A 24,460-nucleotide genomic window follows, 5' to 3' on the forward strand; every position below is an offset into this window, starting at 1 on the left:
AAGGAGGAGAAAAGGAGGAGCATTGAGTGTTGTTATTAAAGGATGATGGAGACCACGACCTCGGTGGTGGCGGCGGAGCAGCCGGCGGTCGTTCCCGGTGGGGGCGTCGGGGGGGAGCTGCAGCCTCAGACCCCGTCGCGCCACGAGAAGAGCCTGGGTCTGCTCACCACCAAGTTCGTCACCCTGCTGCAGGAAGCCAAGGACGGGGTCCTGGACCTGAAGGCGGTGAGGCTGTCTTTGTTGTTCTTCTGGGACCTGGAGGAGCCTCTCTCCACAAGACACAAGCACCACCACGCTGCTCCATATGGTTGTGTTGTGGTGGTGGTGGTTGTGGTGGTCCCTGGTCTGGTGGTCTCACTCTCTGGTCCCTCCAGAGAGTGAGACCACCAGACCAGGGACCACCACACCACACCACAACACAACACAACCATGGAGCAGCAGCGTGGTGGTCTGCTTGTGTCTGCTTTTCCACTCAGAGTCAGAGTACCTGTTTGTTTGTGTTCTTCCATCATGTTTCGGCACAATTATCCCCATTGATTCCCATTCATTTCAAACGATGCTGCTAACAAGCTAGTTGTAGCCACCAGTGGTGGAGAAAGTGCTCACATGTTTTTACTTTAATAAAAGTAGCAGTACTGCCATGTAGAAATACCGTTGTTACAAGTAAAATTCAAATGTTTTACTTTTGAGTAAAGTGTAAAGTATTGGCATTGAAATCTACTTAAAGTACCAAAAGTAGAAAGTACTCATTATGCAGAATGTCCCATTTCACAAGTTTTCAATTGGATAAAATGTATATATATATTTGTGAAAATAGCAGATCTACAAGCTCACAATGCACCGCATTGTGAGCTTGTAGATCTGCTATTTTCAAATGGCCGAAATGTATATAGGGCTGAAGTGGTTAATGTATGTTTTGTAATAATAATCAAAATCTATAAAGTAACTTGTAACTAAAGTTTTCAAATACTTCTAGTAGTAGAGTAAGAGTACAATATCTGCCTCTGAGATGTAATGGAGTAGAAGTAAAAGTATTGACTATTGGAAATACTCAAGTCGAGAAAAAAAAAAACCCTCAAAATTACAAAACTATTAAGTACAGTACTTGAGTACATGTACATAGTTACTTGACACCCCTGCACAACACCATGGATGCCATCTGGCCCCAAAGCAGCATGCTTGTTTCTGCTTTTCACTCTGTCAGAGTACTGGTTCTTCCATCAACGCTGTTCTGCACAATATATATCCCATTGAGTCCCATTCATTTCAAACGATGCTGCTAACAACAAGCTAGTTGTCAAGTAGCCAAGTACTCACATTTTTAACTTAAGCAAAAGTACCAATACTGCAATGTAGTCCAGAATAAAACATTTACTTGAGTAAAAGTACTAAAGTATTGGCACCATAATATACTTTAAGTACCAAAAGTAAAAGTGCTCATTATGCTGAATATCCCATTTCACAGGTTTCAAATGTAATACAAAGCATTTGAAACCATTGTGAGCTTGTAGATCTGCTATTTTCAAAAGCTTTTCATACATGAATTGAAAACTTCTGAAACGCAACATTCTGCATAATGAGTACGTTCAACTTTTGATACTTTTTAAGTACATTTTGATACCAATACTTTTACTCGAGTAAAGTTTGAATTCTGGACTTGTAACAGAGTGTTTCTACATTGCAGCAGTGATACTTTTACTTGAGTAAAACATTTGAGTTATTTTTTTTCCACCACTACTGACCACAATGCATGCAAGCCACAGTTTGACTTAACACTCCGTTCGCAGGACTGTGTCGCACGCCACCGACACAAGAGGGCTTGTAGATCAGCGCTTGTCAGCTCCGGGTGACTAGCATCTAATTGCAGCAAAGCAACTTAAGGGCCGTCCACACTCAGCACTATAACAATATAGCACTAAAAATATAGTTTTATATGTATATACTGCTCAAAGAAATGCAGGGAACACTTTGATCCCTTCATTATTTTGAGTTTCCATGAACTGTGTACATACATACTGCTAACACAAACTGCTCAAAAGAATGAAGGGGTCAAAGTGTTCCCTTAATTATTTTGAGCAGTGTGGTTCTAGTGATCAGTGTGAACGGCCCTAAGATGCTATCTGCGTCTAATTAGACCCTCCGGAAAAAACGTGGACAAAAAGCCTTGATTATGCGGGCTAAAACTCTTGATTAAGCGGGCTAAAACTCTTGATTAAGCGGGCTAAAACTCTTGATTATGCGGGCTAAATCCTTGATTTTGCGATGAAATATGCAGGTTTTCTTTGGCAATTTTATGCGGTGAAATTGCGGGAAGTTGCGAAATATGCGGAAAGTTGTGAAATATGTTGCAATATGCGATATGAGAAAAGTTGGGAAAAATGCGAAATATGCGGAAATATGCGATGTGATGCGGCCGTTTTGAAAAAACGTTACCCCTGCATAATTATGCGCCATTTTGCTGATTATGCGGTAAATTCTGTGATCGCATAATCGCATTTTTCTTGAGGGTCTGTTGCAAGACGCTCCATTGACAGACAGCCAATCATGAAACAGAAAAGTCCTTTTCTGATTGTATTAGACGGCGATAAACTCACCAATATTGCAGCTCTAGCTATAAGGACGGTATGGCTTCTCCTCTGTGTCAAGACTCTGTTTAAAACAAATCCATCGTTGTCAATGTTTTGAGCAACGTTCTGTCAAACTGTGACTTTTATGCAGTCGTGGTTCTCAAACATTTTCATATCAAGGACCACACAAAAGAATAATTTGGCCTCGGACCCCCATCTGAAAATATTTTGTCCCAGGGCAGGGACCCCCAGAAGAGAACGTTTTTGTTTTAAAACGATTCTAAATGACTCCAAATTGTTAAATCGGCTACTTTTCAGTAGCTGAAGTATAGAATAGCGTTAAAGTGTTTAAACCAGTTTTTATGCTGTATTACCCCATTAAGACCTTAGGCTGATGAAAAAAAATCTTTTCTAAATCCCAATGCTTAAAAAAAATACACATATGTTCAAAGATTTGCTCACATTTTCACAAAAATAGCAGATCTACAAGCTCGTAGCCGCTATGAGCTTGTAGATCTGCTATTTTTGAATAGCCTAAAGAAATCTAAAAATGACACAGACGCGTTCCCGGTCTTAATGGGTTAAGTAATTTTGCTTGGGATCCCACTTGGAGCCCTTCAAGGACCCCTGGGGGTCCCCGGACCCCACTTTGAGAACCCGAACACGATGGAGCCCGACAAAACATATCCAAACGTGTACTTACGTACAGTAACAGTACTCGAGTACATGGCGTGCGTTTGTTTACATCGCAACACTGATCGCAAATCAGGTCACATGGGGAGGATTAGTCGTTTTATACTTTGTCACACAACAACAGTGTGGCAGAAAAGTAGTGAAAGTAGCCGATCTACAAGCTCACAACACGTCGCGTGAAACATTAACGAAATTGAATGTTGTTTTATTAATGTTTTAAGACCGGGTACGCATATGTGTCATTTTAGATTTCTTTAGCTATTAAAAATAGCAGATCTACAAGCTCAGAGTGCACTATGAGCTTGTAGATCTGCAATTTTTCTTTTAATTGTTTAAATTTGTGCAAATCTTTGAATATATATAATTCTGGGGGGATTCTACAAATGTCTTCTAAATCCTAACAGTTTTCTGAAAGAAACCTGTTGATATAATATCTATCTCTACCTATCATGTCAAGGACCCCCAAAATTATATGTATTTGTCTGCGGACTCCCCGCCCCCCCCCTCCAGGGACCCCCAGAAGAAAAGATTTGAGTAAAAATAAAAAGTAAAAAAAATAATATAGATAGACAGATATACAAGCTCATAGCGCGGCACTCTATGCGCTTGTATATGTGCTATTTTTGAATAGCCAAAGAAATCTTAAAAATGACACAGATACTTTCCCGGTCTTAATGAGTTAAAAATCGATTAGTGATAATTTGTTTTAAATAATCGAGGAAGTGGATTAGTCGGTGAAGACTAACTGGTGTGTGTGTGTGTGTGTGTGTGTGTGTGTGTGTGGGGGGGGGGGGGGGGGCAGTGAACTTGAAGAGAAGACTCTGCCCCCCTGCGGAGCCACAGTCTTAAAAGTGGGTCATCTTTTGTTGCCCCCTACAAACGTGCCCCCCCCCCTGGTGCCCCAGAGGGGACAGGGGTCCCTGGCCTGCCATCGCTTTCTACCAACGCCTGCTTTCGGAAGTGAACTAAAGGGTCACGCTCAAACATTAATCGTGAAATTATTAGTTAGACCCTCCATAAAAGCGTGGGCAAAAATCCTTGATTATGCGGGCGAAAACTCTCGATCGATTATACGGGCTAAAATCCTTGATTTTGCCATGAAAAATGTTTTTTTTTGGTGCAATTTTATGCGGTGAAATTGCGGGAAGTTGTGAAATATGCGGCAATATGCGAAAAGTTGCGAAAAATGCAAAATATGTGAAAAGTTGCAAAATATGCGGAAATAAGCGATGCGCATATTATGCGATGCAGCCTTTTTGAAAAAAACGTTGCCCCCGCATAATTATGCGCCATTTTGCTGATTATGCGGTAAATTCTGCGATCACATAATCACATGTTTCTGGAGGGTCTAATTAGTGCATTTTAAGAGAAAACTTATGTCAATACCCCAATAACAACGAGGACAACTAGATTGTCCGATACAGGGATGTTATCCTAAAGAGGAAGACTAGTGGTAATATATCATATATATATAATATGTTGTTGCTGTCGGGCAGAAACCTCTTATCTCCATATTTTTACCTTTTTTTTTTTTTTTTTTTTCTTAAATTAATTAACACCCTACTTGATCACACAAAAGCATCAAAAGTAGCAGATCCACAAGCTCGAGAAAAAACGCTGCACTAAGCAACGCGCTTTGAGCTTGTAGATCCTAGATCCTGAGCTTGGATCCTGTTTTGGACATATGAGGTTTATATTAACCCATTGAGACCTGAAGCCGATTCTACATGTCTCCTAAATCTCAACAGTTTTCTGAAAAACGTATGTTTCTATATCAGTGGTGCTCAATCTTTTTCATGTCAAGGACCCCCAAAATTATACGTATTTGGCCGCGGACCCCCATCAAAATATTTTGTTCCAGGGACCCCTCAGAAGCAAAGATTTGAGTTAAAAATGTTCGCTTTAAATATATATATATATTCAAAGATTTGCACACATTTTCGCGATTTTTCAAAAATAGCAGATCTACAAGCTCGTAGCGCGGCACTCGGTGCCGCGCTATGCGCTTGTAGATCTGCTATTTTTGAATAGCCCAAAGTGTAAAATAATGCTTTTTAGCTCAAATCTAAAAATGACACAGTTCCAGGTCTGCTGGTACCCCCCCAAGGACCCCACTTTGAGAACCAATGCCCTATCTAATCTATCTAACACATCCTAACTATTAGGAGCAGCGGGCAACTATTGAAAAGCTTCAGGCAGGCACCCGGCCGGGAGGAGTTAGAGCCAGCCATATGGCTGGGACTGATAATAACTCTAGACTCCAGAACGGTTCACATGACACAATTATTTTATCAAATGTCCTCATTCATGCTGCCTGCCTTCATTCATGCAGCAACGGTTCAAGCGAAGATGCAAAGACGTCAGTTTGTGTTTTTGTGGCGTGACTGCAGAGTCAACAACAAGCCTCTGGAACTGCCCTTCATCATCATGTTAGTGTTCAATGTCACGGCATGAGCTATGGCTGGGCAAATCACCAAACATATATCAAAACCGATAATAATAATAACTAGAAAAAGTGCTCCTCGGAGCACAAGTCTCCGCCAGCAGACTTGTGTTGGGAATGTTGGGAATGTTCTAATTCTTATGTTCTAATTCTTATGTTCTAATTCTTACAAAAAATAGAACATGTTACTGTAATAATCAATGTGTAACATGACACAAGTGTCCTACAAGTGTCCTATCCGTCTGTATAAGTGTCCTATCCGTCCTGTCTGTATAAGTGTCCTATCCGTCCTGTCTGTATAAGTGTCCTATCCGTCCTGTCTGTATAAGTGTCCTATCCGTCCTGTCTGTATAAGTGTCCTATCCGTCCTGTCTGTGTAAGTGTCCTATCCAATTGTTACAGTATCCGCCATTTCTCAGCCATTTCGTGATTGTTCCTGTCCTACCTCGCTTTGAAAGAGGCAAAGACTCTTTCAAAGTGACACATGTATTTATAGGCCGCTATACGTCACTAGCCAATCAGATCACACTATTTCACCGTATTGTCAAGTGTCACGTGAGGCTCGACCAATGTTTGCTTGGCTGACGGAAAGTGAAAACAAACTCTCCTGGCGGAGACAATAATAACCAATTACCGACTTATAATCGAGAAGCAAGGTTTTTTTCCCCCCCTCCTGACACACGCCAAAGTGTTTGCTCCGCCATGTAAAATGTCTTTGTGTTCATATGCGTTTTTTTGGAATGGGGTTAACGAATGTGATGTAGCCGATAGATCTGCTATTTTCACATATAAAAAAAGAAGACATTTGTTCATTAAAGGTAGGGTAAGTGATTTTCGATGGTCAGAATAAGTCCAAGAATCAAAATGGCCTCCGTGCAGCAGGCCTGGTCAGTGTGAGGAGGCCTTCTATAACGTTTTGTATTGTTTTGTGTCATTCAGGCAGCAGACACACTAGCGGTGCGACAGAAGCGGCGGATCTACGACATCACTAACGTGTTGGAGGGGATCGGACTGATAGAGAAGAAATCCAAGAACAGCATCCAGTGGAAGTGAGTTGTTGGTTTGTCTTTTGTTTTTTTTGCGCTGCCATTTTTCCACGTCTGATAAACATGTATGAAGGAGGAATCATACCCCCAGTCGGTGAGAAAAGGTACGTCTTAACCCATTGAGACCTGAAGCCGATTCTACATGTCTCCTAAATCTCAACAGTTTTCTGAAAAACCTATGTTTCTATATCAGGGGTGCTCAATCTTTTTCATGTCAAGGACCCCCAGAATTAAATGTATTTGGCCGCGGACCCCCATCAAAATATTTTGTTCCAGGGACCCCCCAGAAGCAAAGATTTGAGTTAAAAATGTTGTATATATATTCAAAGATTTGCACACGTTTTCACAGATTTTCAAAAATAGCAGATCTACAAGCTCGTAGCGCGGCACTCGGTGCCGCGCTATGAGCTTGTATATCTGCTATTTTTGGATAGCCCAAAGTGTAAAATAATGCTTTTTAGCTCAAATCTAAAAAATGACACAGTTCCAGGTCTTAATGGGGTTTTGACTTTTTATGCAATACCTCTTGTCGACCAGTAGGCGTCCTACCCTACCACAGGATCGACATGTCTCAATAGAAGAGCAGGTAGACCAGCTACAACCAAATGAAAAAGAACCACTGATCCAACTTGTTGGTGTGTGTGTGTGTGTGTGTGTGTGTGTGTGTGTGTGCGTGCGTGCGCACTGTATAACTGTAACGTAATGTCCCCACAAGTATAGTAGAATTTGAGAAATAGATCATTTTCCTGGTCCTCGCAAGAGAAATGTTTTTTTATGGTTACAAAAGAACCTCAGAGATCGGGTTACAATTAGAAAACAATTCAGTTTAGGATTAGGCATTTAGAAGTTAGGTTTAGCCGAATGTTTTTATTCAGCGATTTTCTTTGGACGATATTTTCTCATTTTATTTGTGAAAATAAATGTATCCTAATGGTCTGCCTCCTCCAGAATTAAACTCTTCAAATATAGCCAAATTAAATGTGAAGCGTAATACAAACCATGTGCCAAATGTTAATCAATTTGGGCCATTTTAATGATTGATGATGGTGATTGATGATGGTGATGATTGATTGATTGACGTTTTTATTAGGCAAAAAAATCAATAAACATCACAATTACATTTATAATACTTTGTCTAAAAGGTCCGTCCAAAAAAGTCCTTGCGGTCTTGTTTCCATTGAGGTTCTTGGTATTCATTTCATAGACATATATAGTAGCAACCAAACAGTTCAAATATCAACATAAAAATACAGAGAAAATAACACAATATGTACAAAAAAACAAAAAAGCGTGAAAAATGAAAAAAAAAAGATGAAGGCACGCTCTTGTTGCGCTTATTTCCGACAAGTCTAGGTCACAAAACTCAGCCCTATCCCCGGTAGGCAGGCTACTGAATGGAGCGGAGGAGAGCATTGCTTTCCTAGTTGTCTGTTTATCAGCTACTGTACGTTTGATAATAGCTGTATATATATTTTTATATAAAACCAAAATTGAAACCACAGCTCTAGTTTCTGCAAATCCTCGCTGTGTATTTGCAAGCTTGATGACACAGGAACGCATGTCCCCCCCCGTCTCACACCATCCAGCACTCCATTCTTAACTTTTGCTGTCAATGTTGATGTCCTCATAAGTATAATAATACAAACCTGTGTGTGTGTGTGTGTGTGTGTGTCTCAGGGGTGTAGGTCCAGGCTGTAACACCAGGGAGATCGCCGACAAGCTGATCGACCTGAAGGCCGAGCTGGACGACCTGGCGGTCAGGGAACATGAGCTGGACCAGCAGAGGGTCTGGGTGCAGCAGAGCATCAAGAACGTCACGGACGACTCCAACAACAGCCCATATCCTTCACCCACGTGGATTAAAGTTCTCAGTCGCCAAGACTGATTTCAGTCATTTGGATTCCATGGAAGCCAGCACGTCTTCTATGGAAGCATGTTGCGCAGCAAAAATAGCCGATCTACAAGCTCTCAATGCGTCTGCGACGCATTGAGAGCTTGTAGAAAGGCTATTTTTGGTTATTTTAAGATTAGAGCATTTGAAGTGGTCAAACTAGCAATATGTTCAGAAGCATCTTCCATAATATCTTAATCGTCTCAGATATTTAATATAAAAGCAACGGTTAAAGCCTGAATCTGTGAATTTGTGTTTTTGAACCCATATGTAGAACAGCAGGACCAACATTACTAAAGCATCCTAATTTTACATATTGTGTTCATCGTTTAGGAATCGGTGCTAGTGTGTGTGTGTGTGTGTGTGGGGGGGGGGGGGGGGATCCTTTCACACTGTTTCACAAATCGCACATTAGGTTTTCATTCGTGAGATACATTTTTGCTTTAATCCATGCACCCACAGCCTCTGTTGTCAGGCAGAGACCAGCTAACTCCATTCGTCAGCTTTTTCTTAATTTCTTTTCATAAATCAACGCTATTCAACACCCTTTACGTCTGTGTGTTGGGTTAAAAACATATTGAACCAATGAAAAGCATTAAAAAGCGCTTTTGACAAAACCAGCTAACTCCATTGGTTCGTTAAACTGTCGGTCAAAGCAGCTAACTCCACCCCCCTCTCCCCTGCGTCGCACAGATGCTGCAGATCGGAAGGTAAACGAGGCAGGGTTTTCCCCCCGTAGTCTGTTAAAAGTAACTATGCGGTGTACCTGTTTATCAAACTTAGCACCGACGCTAATGTTACGAAAACAATTCATTCTATTACTAAAATCTATGCAGAGTTCATGTAGCATTTCTCTAGTTCTACTGAATCTGCAACTCCGTGAAACCCTCTTTGCAGACGTTATTGTAATATCTAAAGTCCTGCTTATTATTGTTGTAGGCCTATGTAAGCAGTGTCATGAAGCATCAGGGCATTAATTCACGCGTTGTGATGCATTGTGAGCTTGGAGATCCATTCTCAGCTGTTTTATCAATTATGGACAAAACCTCCTCGCTCCACTTGAACTCCACATTGGACCTTAACAGCACGTTGTACTATGGCCTATGTGAAGCATGAGGATCTGTGTGGAGCTTTCAAAGGTAAGCTCTTCTCATAGTCGTCCTGTTGGTCTTGTCTTTGCCCTTCCTGTTTTGTATTATCTTTTAACACCTGGGTTGCATGATGAAGAAAAATAAACTAAACCATCTTTTTAAAATGTGCGTCTAGGGGTTGCAATGGTCCGTGGTGCACCGTGCACGGTTTGAGCACTGTACGGACACAACTGGCTGTGTTTGTAGGATGCATGTACTGCCTGTCAGCAGGGAATGTTGAACAGGAGGAGTAGGACGGAGGTCCTACGTCCTCCCGTCAGGGGCTCCTCACTGGCATATGAACCAGTAGGAGTCAGCAGAGAATTACTAAATTGGGAGAAAATAATTATTGAATACTTGGAAAAAGTTTGAACATGTGCAATATGTAAACCTCACAAAGCTGCACTTTTGGTAACAATATTCTCGTTTAAAAAACAATACTAATTAGTTGATTTGTTGTTTGCTTGGCCAGTCAGAGGAAACCCTTGTTGGATGTTTATCAACCGGACGCAGGCAAGAAAGCACAAAGTGAATGGGAAAAAAAAGACATGGCTGTGGGAAGGAGTTATTCTTCTTACAGTAAAGAAGGATGATTGTAACCCTCAAAATGAGCGCAAAAGGCAGAACATCAACTTGTGGCAACACTGAGACCGTTGTAAGGAAGGTTACATTATGATGACCAAAAACTTAAGCGCAGACCTACAGGTTAACTTGCAATAATGTTAACACATCGGATGCCAGAATTTTATAATAACAGATTACGTTCGGTGCCAGAAATCTCACCGTCTGCAACGCTGCGCTGTTTAGAGCTGTGGACTCGTGTGGGCGAGCACACGCACGTAAACAATGCATGCGTGCACAGCAATGGATGGTCCTGGATAAAGCCTGGAACAACATGAAAGATGTCTCATGCGAGTCACCATTGCGGAGCGCTCGCGCATCGTTTTGCCCACTGTAAAAAGTTAAGGCATGGAGATAGAATGGAAGCGGATGGGAGCCAGATTTTTTGGCTCGGTGATCCATCTGTCCCTTACTTCTTAGAGTGTTCATGGGTGATTCCAGTGCTGCTCCAGCCCCCCCGTGTGGAAAAAAAACCAAAAAGACTGAAAACACGGTTTGAACCGTGTTCGGCACCAAATCGCTACTCTGTGAAAACACGGTTTGAACCGTGTTTGGCATGCAGCCGTAATGCACACACTGTACTGTCTGTCTCACACAAACATACTATCAGCCCTTATTCACTTGAGCACTATATATATACCTAATTGACAGGGTTCCCCCCAGGGGTCTGTACTAGCCCCCCTTATTTTTCTTTCTACAACATATTCTAATGCGCTGCGTTGTGAGCTTGTAGATCTGGTATGTTCGCCGAATGTTCACCGATCAGGACAGGTCCAGAATAGGGACACTATGATTCATGTTTTAATCATCTCTGTTTGCCTTTCCCAGGTGACACTCTTCTAGCAATACGTGCCCCCACTGGAACACAACTAGAGGTGCCCATACCAGAGTCTGTAAGTAGTGTGTGTGTGTGTGTGTGTGTGAGAGAGAGAGAGAGGAGAAATGGGTTACTGTAGGTATAATCCTAAAGGAAGAGTATATCAACAGGTTGAAGAGAAGGTCAGACAGTGAGTGATGAACATGAGCATATGTGTCCGGGTAGCTCAGATGGTAGAGCTCTCACCTTTAGACCACAAGGTCATAAATTAAATCCCGGGCACACCGCCGACTCAGTGTGTGAGTAGCACCGCCTGTGTGTCCTGTGTTACGTACTGAGAGCTGATGTTAGGTGTGAAGACAGAGACAAAGATCAAATGGTGGACGATAAAGCACGAACAATGCTGTGTGGAGCTCAGGGAGGAGATAAGAAAGGCGGCCAGGCAGAGAGATGAAGAAAGGAGGCAGGAGTACAAGGAGATGAAGGGTAAGGCGAAGAGAAGGGTGGCGAGGACTAGGTAAAGAGGAGGAGAGGTTGGGACACCAAGAAGGGAAAAAATGATCTGCACCGATTGGCTAGACAGAGTTAAAGGGATGGGTAGGATAGGAACAGGTTAACCCATTAAGACCTGAGGCCGCTTCTAAAAAAAATGTAAATCCTAACAGTTTTTCGGAAAAAAATATGAAAAAAATATTTTCACGGTTTTTCAAAAATAGCAGATCTACAAGCTCATAGCGCGGCACTCGGTGCCGCGCTATGAGCTTGTAGATCTGCTGTTTTTGAATAGCCAAAGACATCTAAAGTGACACAGATGCGTTCCAGGTATCAATGGGTTAAGATGATAAAGGATAGAGATGGAAATGTTCTAGCATGCAGTACATGGAATAAAATCCTGCAGCGCACGCAAGGTCCCCCTGCTCAAGCCAGTGCATGTCCAGGCCCGTCTGAGGTTTGTTATTAGCTGTTTATTTGCGTTTTTGTGTTCGCTGGCTCCCGGGTTGCCAGATCGTGTGCGCGTATCCCCCCCCATGGGTATGGTCTAGTGTTGATTAATTTCTAGCCTGGGATCCAGCCTGATTCGCTACGTTAGGCAGACTTTTTTCTCTCTCTCCGCTTATCAGTCTGGAATGCACCCCATTGACTCGTTTTCAGAACTACACTGAAACTACACTGGTTACGTTAGGCAACGTCGTTGCTGATTGGATGTTGTTCAAACGAATGACGAATCACAACGATCACACTGTTTTTTTTTGTCCAGCCCCGCACCACAGACCAATCAGAAGCCACGGCACGATTCGAAACGTTTGTCATGTCCCGCCTCCCTTGGAGATAGGAGGCTTTCCAGACTGAGAAGCGAAGAGAGAAAAAAAAGTCCGCCGAACGTAGCGAAGCAGGCTGGATACCAGGCTAATTAATTTCACCTTCACATCATCTAGTTTAACGTTTAACAGTGTTGGGGGAGCTTCCATGCAGTTGTAGTGGAGTCTGTCATGACACTAGTGACGATTGTTTTCTCATACATGAACAGACATAATGTATACATAATAATGTATCTGTCGTGTTGAAACCTCATTATGTCCAAAACTGTTACTGTTCAGGATGCTAATTATTTAAAAAAATAGCAAAAGTAACAGATCTACAAGCTCAGAACGCTTCGTGCCTCGTTTCAAGCGTGTGGATCTGCTACTTTTGATGCTATCGTGATGCTGTAGTACGGTGGTGGTTTTCGACCCGTTTCATATCGAGGTCCATTATTTATTCGGCATTTGAGCCACAGACCACCGTTTGACGAGATTTAGCCTCTCACGCCCAAAACATAGAATATTTTGCTGCTGTTGTTGAAAAAGATTTTGTCCACAATTCCATCCATGCTGTATTGATGTTGGTAACATAGGAGAGATGACAGGCAAACGTTGATCAAAATAACAATTATCTTATACTACTATAATAGACAAAAGCTCCGAAAGTTCGTCTGGGATTCGCAAGCACAGGATCACTCCACATGCCTCCAAGACCCGACCCGTCACATACTGTTGATCAGAGCTCTGGCTATGTTTTAGGCATCTTACCCCACCTCCATCAGTGATCTAATCTGAGTTCCCAGAAGTTTTCGCCAGCTCTGGCGAGGAACTTCTGGGCCAAAACCCCTGTATTTGTGGGCGGGATGTAAGTTACGCTCAGAATCTGAGCGGACACAACCTCTTACCGGTCTGAGAGCTGTGCAACTCGTCTAAAAAGTGAAGTCCGACGAGAGGCAAACAGCAGTACACAACAATGGCGGGGGCAATTTCTCAAGGGGAAATTGCTTCCCGTCGATTCTACTTAGATGCAACACCCACTGCATGTGGATCCCGCCCCCTTTTCTTCATTGGCTGTTGATTTGAATCACAACGCAGTGGCCGCGCCCCCTGCTGACCAAGCTCCGACGCAATGCCTCCCAGACTATCAGTGATCGGACTCTCGGTTTGATTGATTATCTGATTTGCCTATCGGACCCTCAGCCTGATCTGGCAGGTTGCCATAGCAACCAGATACAGGAAGTCTGACCTCTTTATCACATGACCGAGGTTGGGAGGTTGGGACTAGAGGTTAGGGCCGCAAAGCGGAGAGGAGAGGCCAGAGGGGCCGGACTTCGCATGACGTGTGTGCAGAGTGACTAGGCCAGTGGCCCCCCCCCTCGGCCAAGCTAACATTGGTCAAGCCTCACGTGACACGTGACAATACGTTGAAAGAGTGTGCTCTGATTGGCTAGTGAGACGCATGACGTATAGCGGCCTATAAATAGATTTGTCACTTTGAAAGAGTCTTAGCCTTTTTCAAAGTGAGGTAAGACAGGAATAATCACGAAATGGCTGAGAAATGGCGGAGCAATACATTATGTAGACACACTGGTGTCATCACAATACGTAATATAAATAGCTTAGACAGGATTAATCAATATTTGCTGGCGGAGACTTGTGCTCCGAGGAGCACATTTTCTAGTTAATTAATGCAGATGTTTAACGATAATTTAACTCTTGAGAGTGTAAAATGAAACCAATGGACCCTTACGGGTCCATTTGGTTTCATTTCACACACTCAAGAGTTAAAGATCTATAAGGGTCCATTTGGTTACCAACTCTCCATCATTTAGCTGGGGACCACCTGGAATCTCCTCAAGGACCACTGGTGGTCCCCGGACCACTGGTTGAAAACCCCTGCTGTAGTATGGATCAAGTAGGGCGTTCATTTACGAATAAACACGAGATGAGAGGTTTCTGCCCGATTAGCAACGATATGACTGTGTCTTTATTCTCCTTTTTGTACAGGTTCTGAATGGACAGAGGAAATACCAGATCCGTCTGAAGAGCGCCTCTGGCCCCATCGAGGTTCTGCTGGTCAACAAGGACCCGTCCAGCCCCTCCCCCGTGGTCCTGCCCGTCCCGCCTCCGGAAGACGTTCTGCAGAACCTTCCGGCGCCTACGCCTACCTCCAACTCTGTCAGCACCCCGGTACCTACTACACCTACCCCCACCACCTCCCACCACACACCCTCTGCCATCACCCCGGTACCCACATGTTGGCCCTTTATACCCCTAAATATTAGGCAGCACTGATTGGGAAAGTCTGTGCCCATACCCATGTTTAAAATAACAATTTCCCCTTTCTGCGTCATTGTAAAATATCACAGTTTTAAAGTCAGCCCTTCATCGTCGGTATTGGCATCGACTATCGGCCAAATTGTCATTCTAAACATCGGTGTTGGTCCAGAATGACCAGTTACCAGTCAGTGCATCCCTATTCGTCTTTGTTTTCTAAGTCCTAGTGTCATGGTAATAGTCAGGGGTGCACATAACTGGTGCGCATGCGTGGTCAAAATGCATGCTGCGCGGCACATCAGACGAAGGGAAGCGCTCTCGCGTACCAACAGCTGGGACCGCTGGGACAGGAATTTACTTCCTGTAGCCACACTCACACAATCACGCTAAAGCACACGTCGGCCCCATACACACCCATTAGGCGGAGGGGGAGGGGACGCATGCTGCACGTGATTGTGTGAGTGTGGCCTCGAATCCTGACACACAGACAAAGTGAGTCGCACGCAGCAAGCTGCTGGCTGCGTTACAGGCACTCGTCACTGATGATGAACGCAGCACCGTGATGGTGCAAAATATGCCGTGAACATCCCAATCTGGCGCATAAAAGCAGCGCCTTTTATACAGGGACAAAGATAAGCATGAGAAAAGCAAAGAGCACACCAACATAGTGCTAATCTCTCAAGAACAGATTCTGCTCTGCGTTTGAATCGGTCGGGGGGGGTGGTTCGTCATATCGCGTACGCACTGGCCTACAAGTGGGCGTGCCTTCAGATCAGGAAGCAAGCCACGCTTTACCCAATCAAATGTAGTGGCCGGGATTTACGTGTCCGCCGATCCTTCCCCACTAGAAACAAACCGAAGGTCATTTAACAACAGCGTCCTCGGAGCAGACAAAACCACGGAAAGATATTCACATTTTAACTTACTCTTTCATCATAGAAACAAGTGGGCTTATAACCAAAACCATCCATGTTCTCTGGGAGAAGTGGTGTTAGTGTTCCGTGTAGAAATATTGTTAGTGGGAATGAAAACATAGTCGCACCACCGGAAGTGAAAGGCTGAAGGCAGACCAAAAACCCCGGTTTCCTTGCACACGGGTGCTACGTCGACTTCCTCCCAGAGCCAAGTGAGATAGTAAAAAAAAAGCAGAGGGCGCTGTTTTTCCTTTTCATTTGGCGTCTGGGTTCCCAGATTGACATAGTGCAAACAATTGATAACAGGGGCAGGCAAGTTATCCATGTATCCCTCTTTTATCCATCCTGCGAGACCAAAAAAGTTATATGTATAGTTACCTCAATAGTTGTTTTCATGTTATGCCATCCTAACAACAACATGTCTCCTGTCGGTCTTGTCCTGTGTGTCCACCGTGTGTCCCCTCCTGGACGCTGTGCAGACCCCCACCACGACTGCCGCACCGTCCAGCACCCCCACTCCTTCCATCACAGCAGCAGCAGCAGCAGCAACAAGCCACACCACCTCAACCACCGGTAAGATGGAGGTCCACCCCATGAACGCACAGTCCACCCTTATGTTCTCTGTGCTGCTGGCGTCTACTGCGTCATTTCTATTAGTCCTTTAACCCATTGAGACCTGAAGCCGATTCTACACGTCTCCTAAATCTCAACAGTATTCTGAAAAACGTATGTTTCTATATCAGTGGTGCTCAATCTTTTTCATGTCAAGGACCCCCAAAATGATATGTATTTGGCCGCAGACCCCCATCAAAATATTTTGTTCCAGGGACCCCCCAGAAGCAAAGATTTGAATTAAAAATGTTCGCTTTAAAAGTATTTATATTCAAAGATTTGCACACATTTTCACGATGTTTCAAAAATATCAGATCTACAAGCTCGTAGCGCGGCACTCGGTGCCGCGCTATGAGCTTGTATATCTGCTATTTTTGAATAGCCAAAGTGTAAAATATTTTTTTGTATAACTTTTTAGCTCAAATCTAAAAATGACACAGTTCCAGGTCTTAATGGGTTAAGGAGTCCCACATGGAAAATGGGTGTTGCGGTGCGACGTGTTTTTCCTAGATTGGTGTTTGTAGATCATTATTGTCGATATATTTGTTGTAGAGGGGGAAAAAGGAGGGGCCCAAAGTATAGACCCCTAGGGAATGAAGTATGTAGGATTTGAAGGTAGGGTAAGTGCTTTTTCTTTGTTAAAATAAATGTTAAATACCTCTATATTCTGATAGTACTCATTGTTTCTATAGTGTTAGTTCAGTAACGGGCGTCTCCCTGTCTCTCCAGCACTTCTTTAGTAAACAGAAAACGCATTTTCAGGCCGGGATACCAATTCTGTCTAATCGGGAGAGAGAAATCGCACAGCATACAGGATGAACGAGTTCAATTGGAAGTGACTGGCGATCAAACCAAACAAAACGTAGAGAAAAGAATCTGAACAGCATAGAGCAGTGGTTCTCAACCAGTGGTCCGGGGACCACTAGTGGTCCTTGAGGGGGTCCCCAGACAAACTAATAGTTAGGAACCAAATAATTGACCCTTTTGTGTCTAACTCTGAGAGTGTACAAATGTAACCAAATGGACCCTAACGGGTCCATTTGGTTCCATTTGTACACTCTCAGAGTTAAATGAACACTGATGATGGTGATGCAGTGTAGATTGGGACCCCCAATAAACCTAAATGGTTGGTCACACCACTAAATGTATTTTCTGTAAGTGGAATAGCCAGAGAGACGGGGAGACCCCTGTTACTGAACAAACACTCTAAAGCAATGATAGCTATCAGAATATAGTGCTTAAACCTTTTTAACCTTTTTTGTTTTATATCACTTTACCCTATGTAAAGAGAGTAAAACTTAACACATTGATTGCCAAGATATTAAACATTGTTTTCTATCCCCTTGCCAGCATATAATTACCTCAATCCGATGATATTTGAAACGCCGGTGGAACCGACATTGTGTCCCAAAAACACAAACAAAACAGTCCCCGTGGGTTAGCGGAGGGATCTGTGTATCCATAGGAACGACAACGTTCCAACCGCGATCCGCCATTTTGGGGCTTCGGCCCGCTGAAAACTAGTGGTTTTCAATGCAAAAAAAAAGAAACCGAGTTACAGCTGTTTTTCTGATGCAGATGGCTTCCTGTTTTTTCGGAACGACGTCACATCCACATTCTACTTCTCTGAATGACGATTGATCATTCCAAAGCTGTGTCAGGTCGCCCCTTGTGGAATTTTCCCCCCAAAAATGAAAGAATGCATCAATGCGATCTTGGCCATTACATTACAGTCATTTAGCAGACGCTTTTATCCAAAGCGACTTGCAATAAGTGCATTCAACATAGGTAGGGAACGAAACTACTAATCACCAGAAGTCTTACGTGCATTTCCTGCAAAAACAAGCAACCAAGAGTATACCTAGCGCTAAGGTAAAAGTGCAATATATCAGCTACCTATTTCTTAAACAGATGAGACAAAATAGCAAAATCAAATGAGCACGAGCTAAAACAAATAAGTGTATCGACTAAACAAGATCCAATAAAACAGTACAACAATAAAACAAGAGTTTGTACAACTAGTTAACAACAAGTAAGCCAGACAAAGAGGAAGGGTAGTGTTTCCTGAAGAGGTGGGTTTTCAGCCTGTGGCAAAAGATGGGCAGTGACTCTGCTGTCCTGACATCAGTGGGGAGTTCATTCCACCACTGTGGGGCCAGAACAGAAAAAAGTCGTGACCGTGTCGATCGACCAGAAGGACCCTTGAGTGACGAGGCAATCAGTCGCCCCGAGGTGGCAGACCGAAGTGGTCGGGCAGGGGCCATCAATGTGTTTAAATCAGAGTTTACATAGTATTTCCTCTATTTATTTTTGCTGAGCCAAATGATTGATTTTTGACTTCTCTCTTATCCTAGCAGCGACGGACAACACGTCACTCACCCCAACCACCGACCCCACCCCTGCCACAACGCCATTGGTTACTCAGCAGCTCCAGTCGTCCGCCTCGCTGGACGGATCCGCCTCTTCCTCAGCTCCCGCAGTATTTGAACCAATCAAGTCGCATCACTCTGACAGTGAGTGGCGTTGTCCTCAGCTTTGCAATGAGCTCCCATAAGGAATGGCATTTTAATAGCACTTTTCTAAGTACTCAAAGCGTTTTTTACAATCCCAATAAAACCGGGGACGCATCTGTGTAACCACTTAAACCACTATTTTATACTTTGGCTATTCAAAAATAGCAGATCTACAAGCTCATAGCGCAGCACCGAGTGCAGCTGTAATGTTCTATAACACCTTGCTATACATTAGTATAGTGCAGGGGTCTTCAACGTTTTCAGCCCAAGGACCCCCTAGCTGAGAGAGAGATGAAGCAGGGACCCCCTCTATATCGTATAAAACTGTGTTTCAGATTCGACATTTTTTATTTACTTGGTCTGCTCTTTTTTCCCTCTACACCTATACCTCTTTGCCAAAAATAGCCGATCTACAAGCTCACAACGCCTCGCGCTGCGAGGCGTTGTGAGCTTGTAGATCTGCTATTTTTGGCTAAAGTTCTTCTCAGAAAAGGGATGCTAGGGTTCAAGTGGTTAAGGTAAAATAAAAAAAATCCTATCACACAAAGATTTGGCGGACCCCCTGTAGTAACTCTGAGGACCCCCTAGGGGTCCCGGACCCCCTGTTGAAGACCCCTGGTATAGTGGATGTGCAGCTGTAATGTTGTCTTGTGTTCTTCCAGTGCTGGACTTCACTGAGATGTTCGACCCAACAAAAGGTAAAACATCTACATTTTCAAGTGCTTTCTTTTTTTCTGAGGCTATGTTCACACTGGCACCCCAAATCAGATTAGTTAAGTTAAGTCCATAGACTGTATAACAGAGATGGACAAAGCCAGACCGCTGTTTTTTTTACAGACCGATAATGAAGCCGATTGTTAAGGAATTTGAAATCCGCCATCTCTCTAATATAAGCCCAAAAGCACGCCGGGAACGGGAACCGGAAAACAATCCCCAAAGAATGCTATTGGTTGGGTAGCTTGTGAATCAAGAGCGGGGGGCGGGGAATGAATGCTATTGGTTGCGTAGCTTGTCAATCAAATCATCCCGCCCCTCCTAGAGAATAGCCTACTTTATCGTCAATTTTAGAATGAATGGGACCATAGTTTAGCAAAACGCATATGGTGGTGATTGAAAGGAGACTTTAAACTAGCGACTGGAAGCATATAGAATTTATGACCATTTTTATTAAGGTAAGAAAATCTAGTGTAAAGTTTGTCAAAAACCCATCCGCTTGCATTAAAATGCATTCTTTCTGACACCTGCAGGGGTAAAACAGCGAACAGGTATGAACTGTCTCTTCCGTATTGGAGTCAATGTAAAAATCTCAAGCTGGTCCCTTGGTTAAGTCTGAACAGCAAATTAAAACTCACATGTAAACAGATTTCTGTGAGATTTGAAATACGACTCAAATATGATGTGTGTCAGTCTCGACACTCTTGACACCGAAGCCTGATTTATACTTCATTCAGGGTCCCCACGGTCATGAAATTCCTGGAAATATTTTGAAATAAAATTTAAAAAAATCCAGTACTGGAAAAGGTTTGGAATTGATCAAACTTCATCAAAGGTCCTGGAATTTATCAAGGGTCCTGGAAAAATATTTGGCTATGCATTGTTTATGGCTATTGATTTTTTTTAATACAAAACCTTTTCATAAACATGTATAACATTACACGAAATATGTAACATAAGTAGTTTTTCGCCGAACAGGCTGTGTAACACCCCATCCGCACTGCCAGCGATGCGACGTGACGCGACGCGAGCGGGCGATGAAATCTCATTAAAATACATGTTTTTGAATGAGACCGTCCCTACCGCAAGCGACAACGAACCGTGCAACGATGTCGTCCACCCCTCCTATTTTCCCTCGCAGGCTCTATTTGAGCGAGGTTTCGCGGCTGTCTCCCACCCCCAAACACTTTTTATTGTTTTTTATTTATTTATTTTGCTACACTGCCTATCTTTGGGCATTGTACATAGGAGTAAGAGACACATTATTGCGCTGAATGATTGTTATATAGGCCTGGAAATTGGGCTAAATATTCTGGAAAAGTTTTGGAAAAGTTTTGGAAATTCATTGCTAAAAATGTGTGGGGACCCTGTTCATTGTACGACGTTGAAACTTGGCGTAAAATGGCAGATCTTCAAGCTCACAACACCGTTACGGTCCATTGTGGACAGGCGGTTCTAAAGAGCAGATTTGAGAAACAAATGAGCCTGCAGACTGAACAAAGCTTAACCACTCAAACCCCATTCATATGATATGGTTGAGCTGTGTCCCTCAGGAGGTTTCTGTTATTGTGGAGAAAGGTTTCGCTGGAAATAGCCGAAAAATCAGCTATTTTCTGCGGCGGCTTTCCCCCACAATACGATAAGTGGTTAAGTGCCGCTTACATTTGGTGCACAACAAACTATAAATGACGCACCGTGAAGCTCATGTCTGGTGTCTCTTTCTGACAGAGATGATGAGTGGAGACTTGTTGGAAGACTTGATGTCATCAGAAGGTGAGTGTGTTTGTCCACACATTTATTTTTATTTTGAAACATTATTGTTTGTATAGCACCTGCATGGATTAAAGTTCTCAGTCGCCAAGACTGATTTCAGTCATTTGGATTCCATGGAAGCCAGCACGTCTTCTATGGAAGCATGTTGCGCAGCAAAAATAGCCGATCTACAAGCTCTCAATGCGTCGCAGACGCATTGAGAGCTTGTAGAAAGGCTATTTTCGGTTATTTTCAGATCGGAGCATTTGAAGTGGTCAAACTAGCAATATGTTCAGAAGCATCTTCCATAATATCTTAATCGTCTCGGATATTTCATATAAAAGCAAAGGTTAAAGCCTCAATCTGTGATTTCTTCACGTGGTTGGCAGTATGTAGAACAGCAGGAACAATATTACTAAAGCATCCTAATTTTACATATTGTATTCATTGTTTAGGAATCGGCGCTAGTGTGTGTCCTTTCACACGGTTTCACAAATCGGACATTTTCAGTCGTGAGATTTAAACTAGCTTTAATCCATGCACCTGGTAAACACGTGTTCAGAAAGGCTCTTCATAAATAACCCTTTTACCTCTCTGACCCCCCGTGTACCTCCTCGTGTCCTCCAGTGTTCTCTCCGCTCCTGCGTCTCTCCCCTCCCCCCGGCGACCACGACTACATCTACAACCTGGACGAGACGGAAGGACTGTGTGACCTCTTTGATGTCCCCATCCTCAACCTCTGACGGAGAGGAGAGGAGAGGAGAGGAGAGTAGAGGAGAGGAGCGCCCCCCCTAGGCCACGCTGTGAGCTCGGCACGAGTTCGTTCAGCCCGTAGTGATGATGTAAATACAGGCGACAAAGAACAAAAACCCCCCCATTTTACTTCTACCTGCTTTTCCTAGGGATCAAATTTAAGAGAGACACACAAAAACCAACGAAACGCGCAAGCAAATCTATTTTTGGAATCTTGGGTGTGATTTAACATTCAGACCTGGTCTGTGCGCTTGTGAGTGAATGAGAGTGTGTGTGTGTGTGTGTGTGTGTGTGAGAGCTAGTGAGTGAGTGAGTGTATATTGGTTTCGAAGGCTTTCTCTATAATAGAGCCCGACCCATGCCACCAGTTTGGGTCCGATCCTTTTTTTTTGGAGAGTGCTAGACCACCGATTACCCATATTTTGGCTGATATTTTGTCAAAAAGTGCCGCATTTTCTAATCAAATTGAAAGATTTAGAATTGATTGCAGTTTCCATTCGCAAACATTTAACTAGCAAGCAAACAGATAAATACAAATCTAAGTAACGTTTTGATAGATAAATATAGACACAAACGTAATGGTGTTTTATCGAAAATAGCCGATCTGTAAGCTCACAATGTGTCCCTGTGCGGTGCGTTGTGAGCTTGTGAATCGGCTGTTTTGGACAGCTTTTGAAACCTTTTTCACCTAAAATATGGAAACCAGGTTAGAAGTGGTTAAACATCGTGGCACGCCGGCTGCATAATTGCGCGCCGATACTGATGTCGACAAAGAATGTCACATAATGACCGATATATCGTCCAAACCGAATCTATAGAGTCACAGTTATTTTTTCTATTGAAATTCCCCATAAAGAAATCTTAGATCTCGTCATATAATAGACAAATCAGACCGGCCATTTTTACGCATATGGACATGAAGCATCAGCTGACCATGAAAAAGTACTACTTTATCCAAAGATAAATCCAAAAATATATATATTTTTAATCCAAACGGAGACGTTATCAAATGTAACTCAATATGGTAAACCAGGGGTCTTCAACGTTTTCAGGCCAAGGACCCCCTAGCTGAGAGAGAGATGAAGCAGGGACCCCCTCTATGTTGTATAAAATTGTGTTTCAGATCAACTTTCGCAGCTCTTTTTTCCCTCTACACCTATAACTCTTTGCCAAAAATAGCAGATCTACAAGCTCACAACGCCTCGCGCTGCGAGGCGTTGTGAGCTTGTAGATCTGCTATTTTTGGCTAAAGCTTTCCTCAGAAAAGGGAAGCTGGGGTTCAAGTGGTTAATGTAAAAAAAAAAAAAAATCATATCACACAAAGATTTGGCGGACCCCCTGTATTAACTCTTGAGGACCCCCTAGGGGTCCCGGACCCCCTGTTGAAGACCCCTGTCGTAAACGACACAGAGTTCTTAAGGGGATTTTCAACAGACAAAATACATCCGTGACCCAGCGGTATAGCGTGAGTGACGTCAGAACTTCGGTAGCCCTACCTACTCCAGTGCTTCTCAAACCTTTTCGTGCCAAGGACCCCCAAATTGATATGTATGTGGCCGCGGACCCCCACCTGAAAATACGTTGTGCCAGGGACCCCCCAGAAGCAAAGATTTGTGTTAAAAATAGAAAACAAAAAGATGTAAGGATTTTGCACACATTTTCAAGATTTTTTAAAAATAGCAGATCTACGAGCTTGTAGATCTGCTGTTTTTGAATAGCCAAAGTATAAAATATGGATAAAGGGGTTAAAATGATTGCGACGCTTTATTAACACATTTTGCTGGGGACCCCCTGGTATCGCCCCAAGGACCCCTGGGGGTCCCCGGACCCCACTTTGAGAAGCAATGGCTACTCTATATCGGTTTCACCAATATATATATATATATATATAAATATATATATATAAATATATATAAATATATATATACCGGTCGGGCTTTACTCTATAAAACTTAGGTCGGCTTTTCGCCAAAACATCTCCGGTAACGAAAACGAAACTCAACAAAAAAACAAGCGTTTGCATCAGGTCAAGATTCAGAGCAGGCTATTGGATCACCCCCTAACCCGTACGTACCTCATCATCACCATGGCAACCGCGACTCGCAAAAACACATGGGACATCTCTAGTCTGTTGAATAATAATGCACTGTCCTAGTTTACATAGAGAATATATATATTTTGTATTACCAGCATATAGAAAGACAAAGTTTATAGTCACGGGAAACTATAACACTTCTTATAAACACAGAGAGAGGAGGAGTCAAGAGCGATTAGGTGACGAGAGTAAGCAAAAGGTACCACACTGAAAAAAACACGTTTGGTATGTAATGGTGTGTGTGTATGTCTGGCATGCTTTTACACTGTAAAATCCTTGGGTGTTAATGAAATTAATCCAGGGGTCTTCAACGTTTTCAGG

General features: G+C 43.1%; 1 protein-coding gene across 2 annotated transcripts; it reads left to right on the forward strand.

Annotated features, from left to right (window-relative positions):
• Positions 1-23,190, forward strand: LOC311047411 (transcription factor E2F4-like). 2 transcript variants are annotated; one of them, XM_084060112.1, is made up of 11 exons: positions 1-225; positions 6,643-6,752; positions 8,427-8,587; positions 9,735-9,779; positions 11,220-11,284; positions 14,517-14,699; positions 16,180-16,273; positions 18,667-18,825; positions 19,488-19,523; positions 21,268-21,312; positions 21,919-23,190. In XM_084060112.1, the coding sequence occupies exons 1-11, from the start codon at positions 43-45 to the stop codon at positions 22,032-22,034; spliced, it is 1,197 nt and encodes a 398-aa protein (XP_083916238.1). In that variant the 5' UTR covers positions 1-42; the 3' UTR covers positions 22,035-23,190. The 2 variants fall into 2 exon arrangements, with proteins under 2 accessions (XP_083916238.1, XP_083916239.1); XM_084060113.1 differs by having other exon boundaries at positions 18,670-18,825.
• Positions 23,191-24,460: the final 1,270 nt, after the last annotated feature.

Source organism: Gymnoscopelus microlampas (assembly GCF_963454915.1).
Source record: "Gymnoscopelus microlampas genome assembly, chromosome: 6".
Lineage (NCBI taxonomy): Eukaryota > Metazoa > Chordata > Actinopteri > Myctophiformes > Myctophidae > Gymnoscopelus > Gymnoscopelus microlampas.

What these genes read in the sequence shown, in the direction of transcription:
- LOC311047411 (XM_084060112.1), top strand. Translation starts at nt 43, where the DNA reads ATGATGGAGACCACGACCTCGGTGGTGGCGGCGGAGCAGCCGGCGGTC. An exon ending in GGACGACTCCAACAACAGCC is followed by an intron (nt 8,588 to 9,734) that starts CATATCCTTCAC and finishes CAGCACGTTGTA; the next exon opens with CTATGGCCTATGTGAAGCAT. An exon ending in CCAACTCTGTCAGCACCCCG is followed by an intron (nt 14,700 to 16,179) that starts GTACCTACTACA and finishes GACGCTGTGCAG; the next exon opens with ACCCCCACCACGACTGCCGC.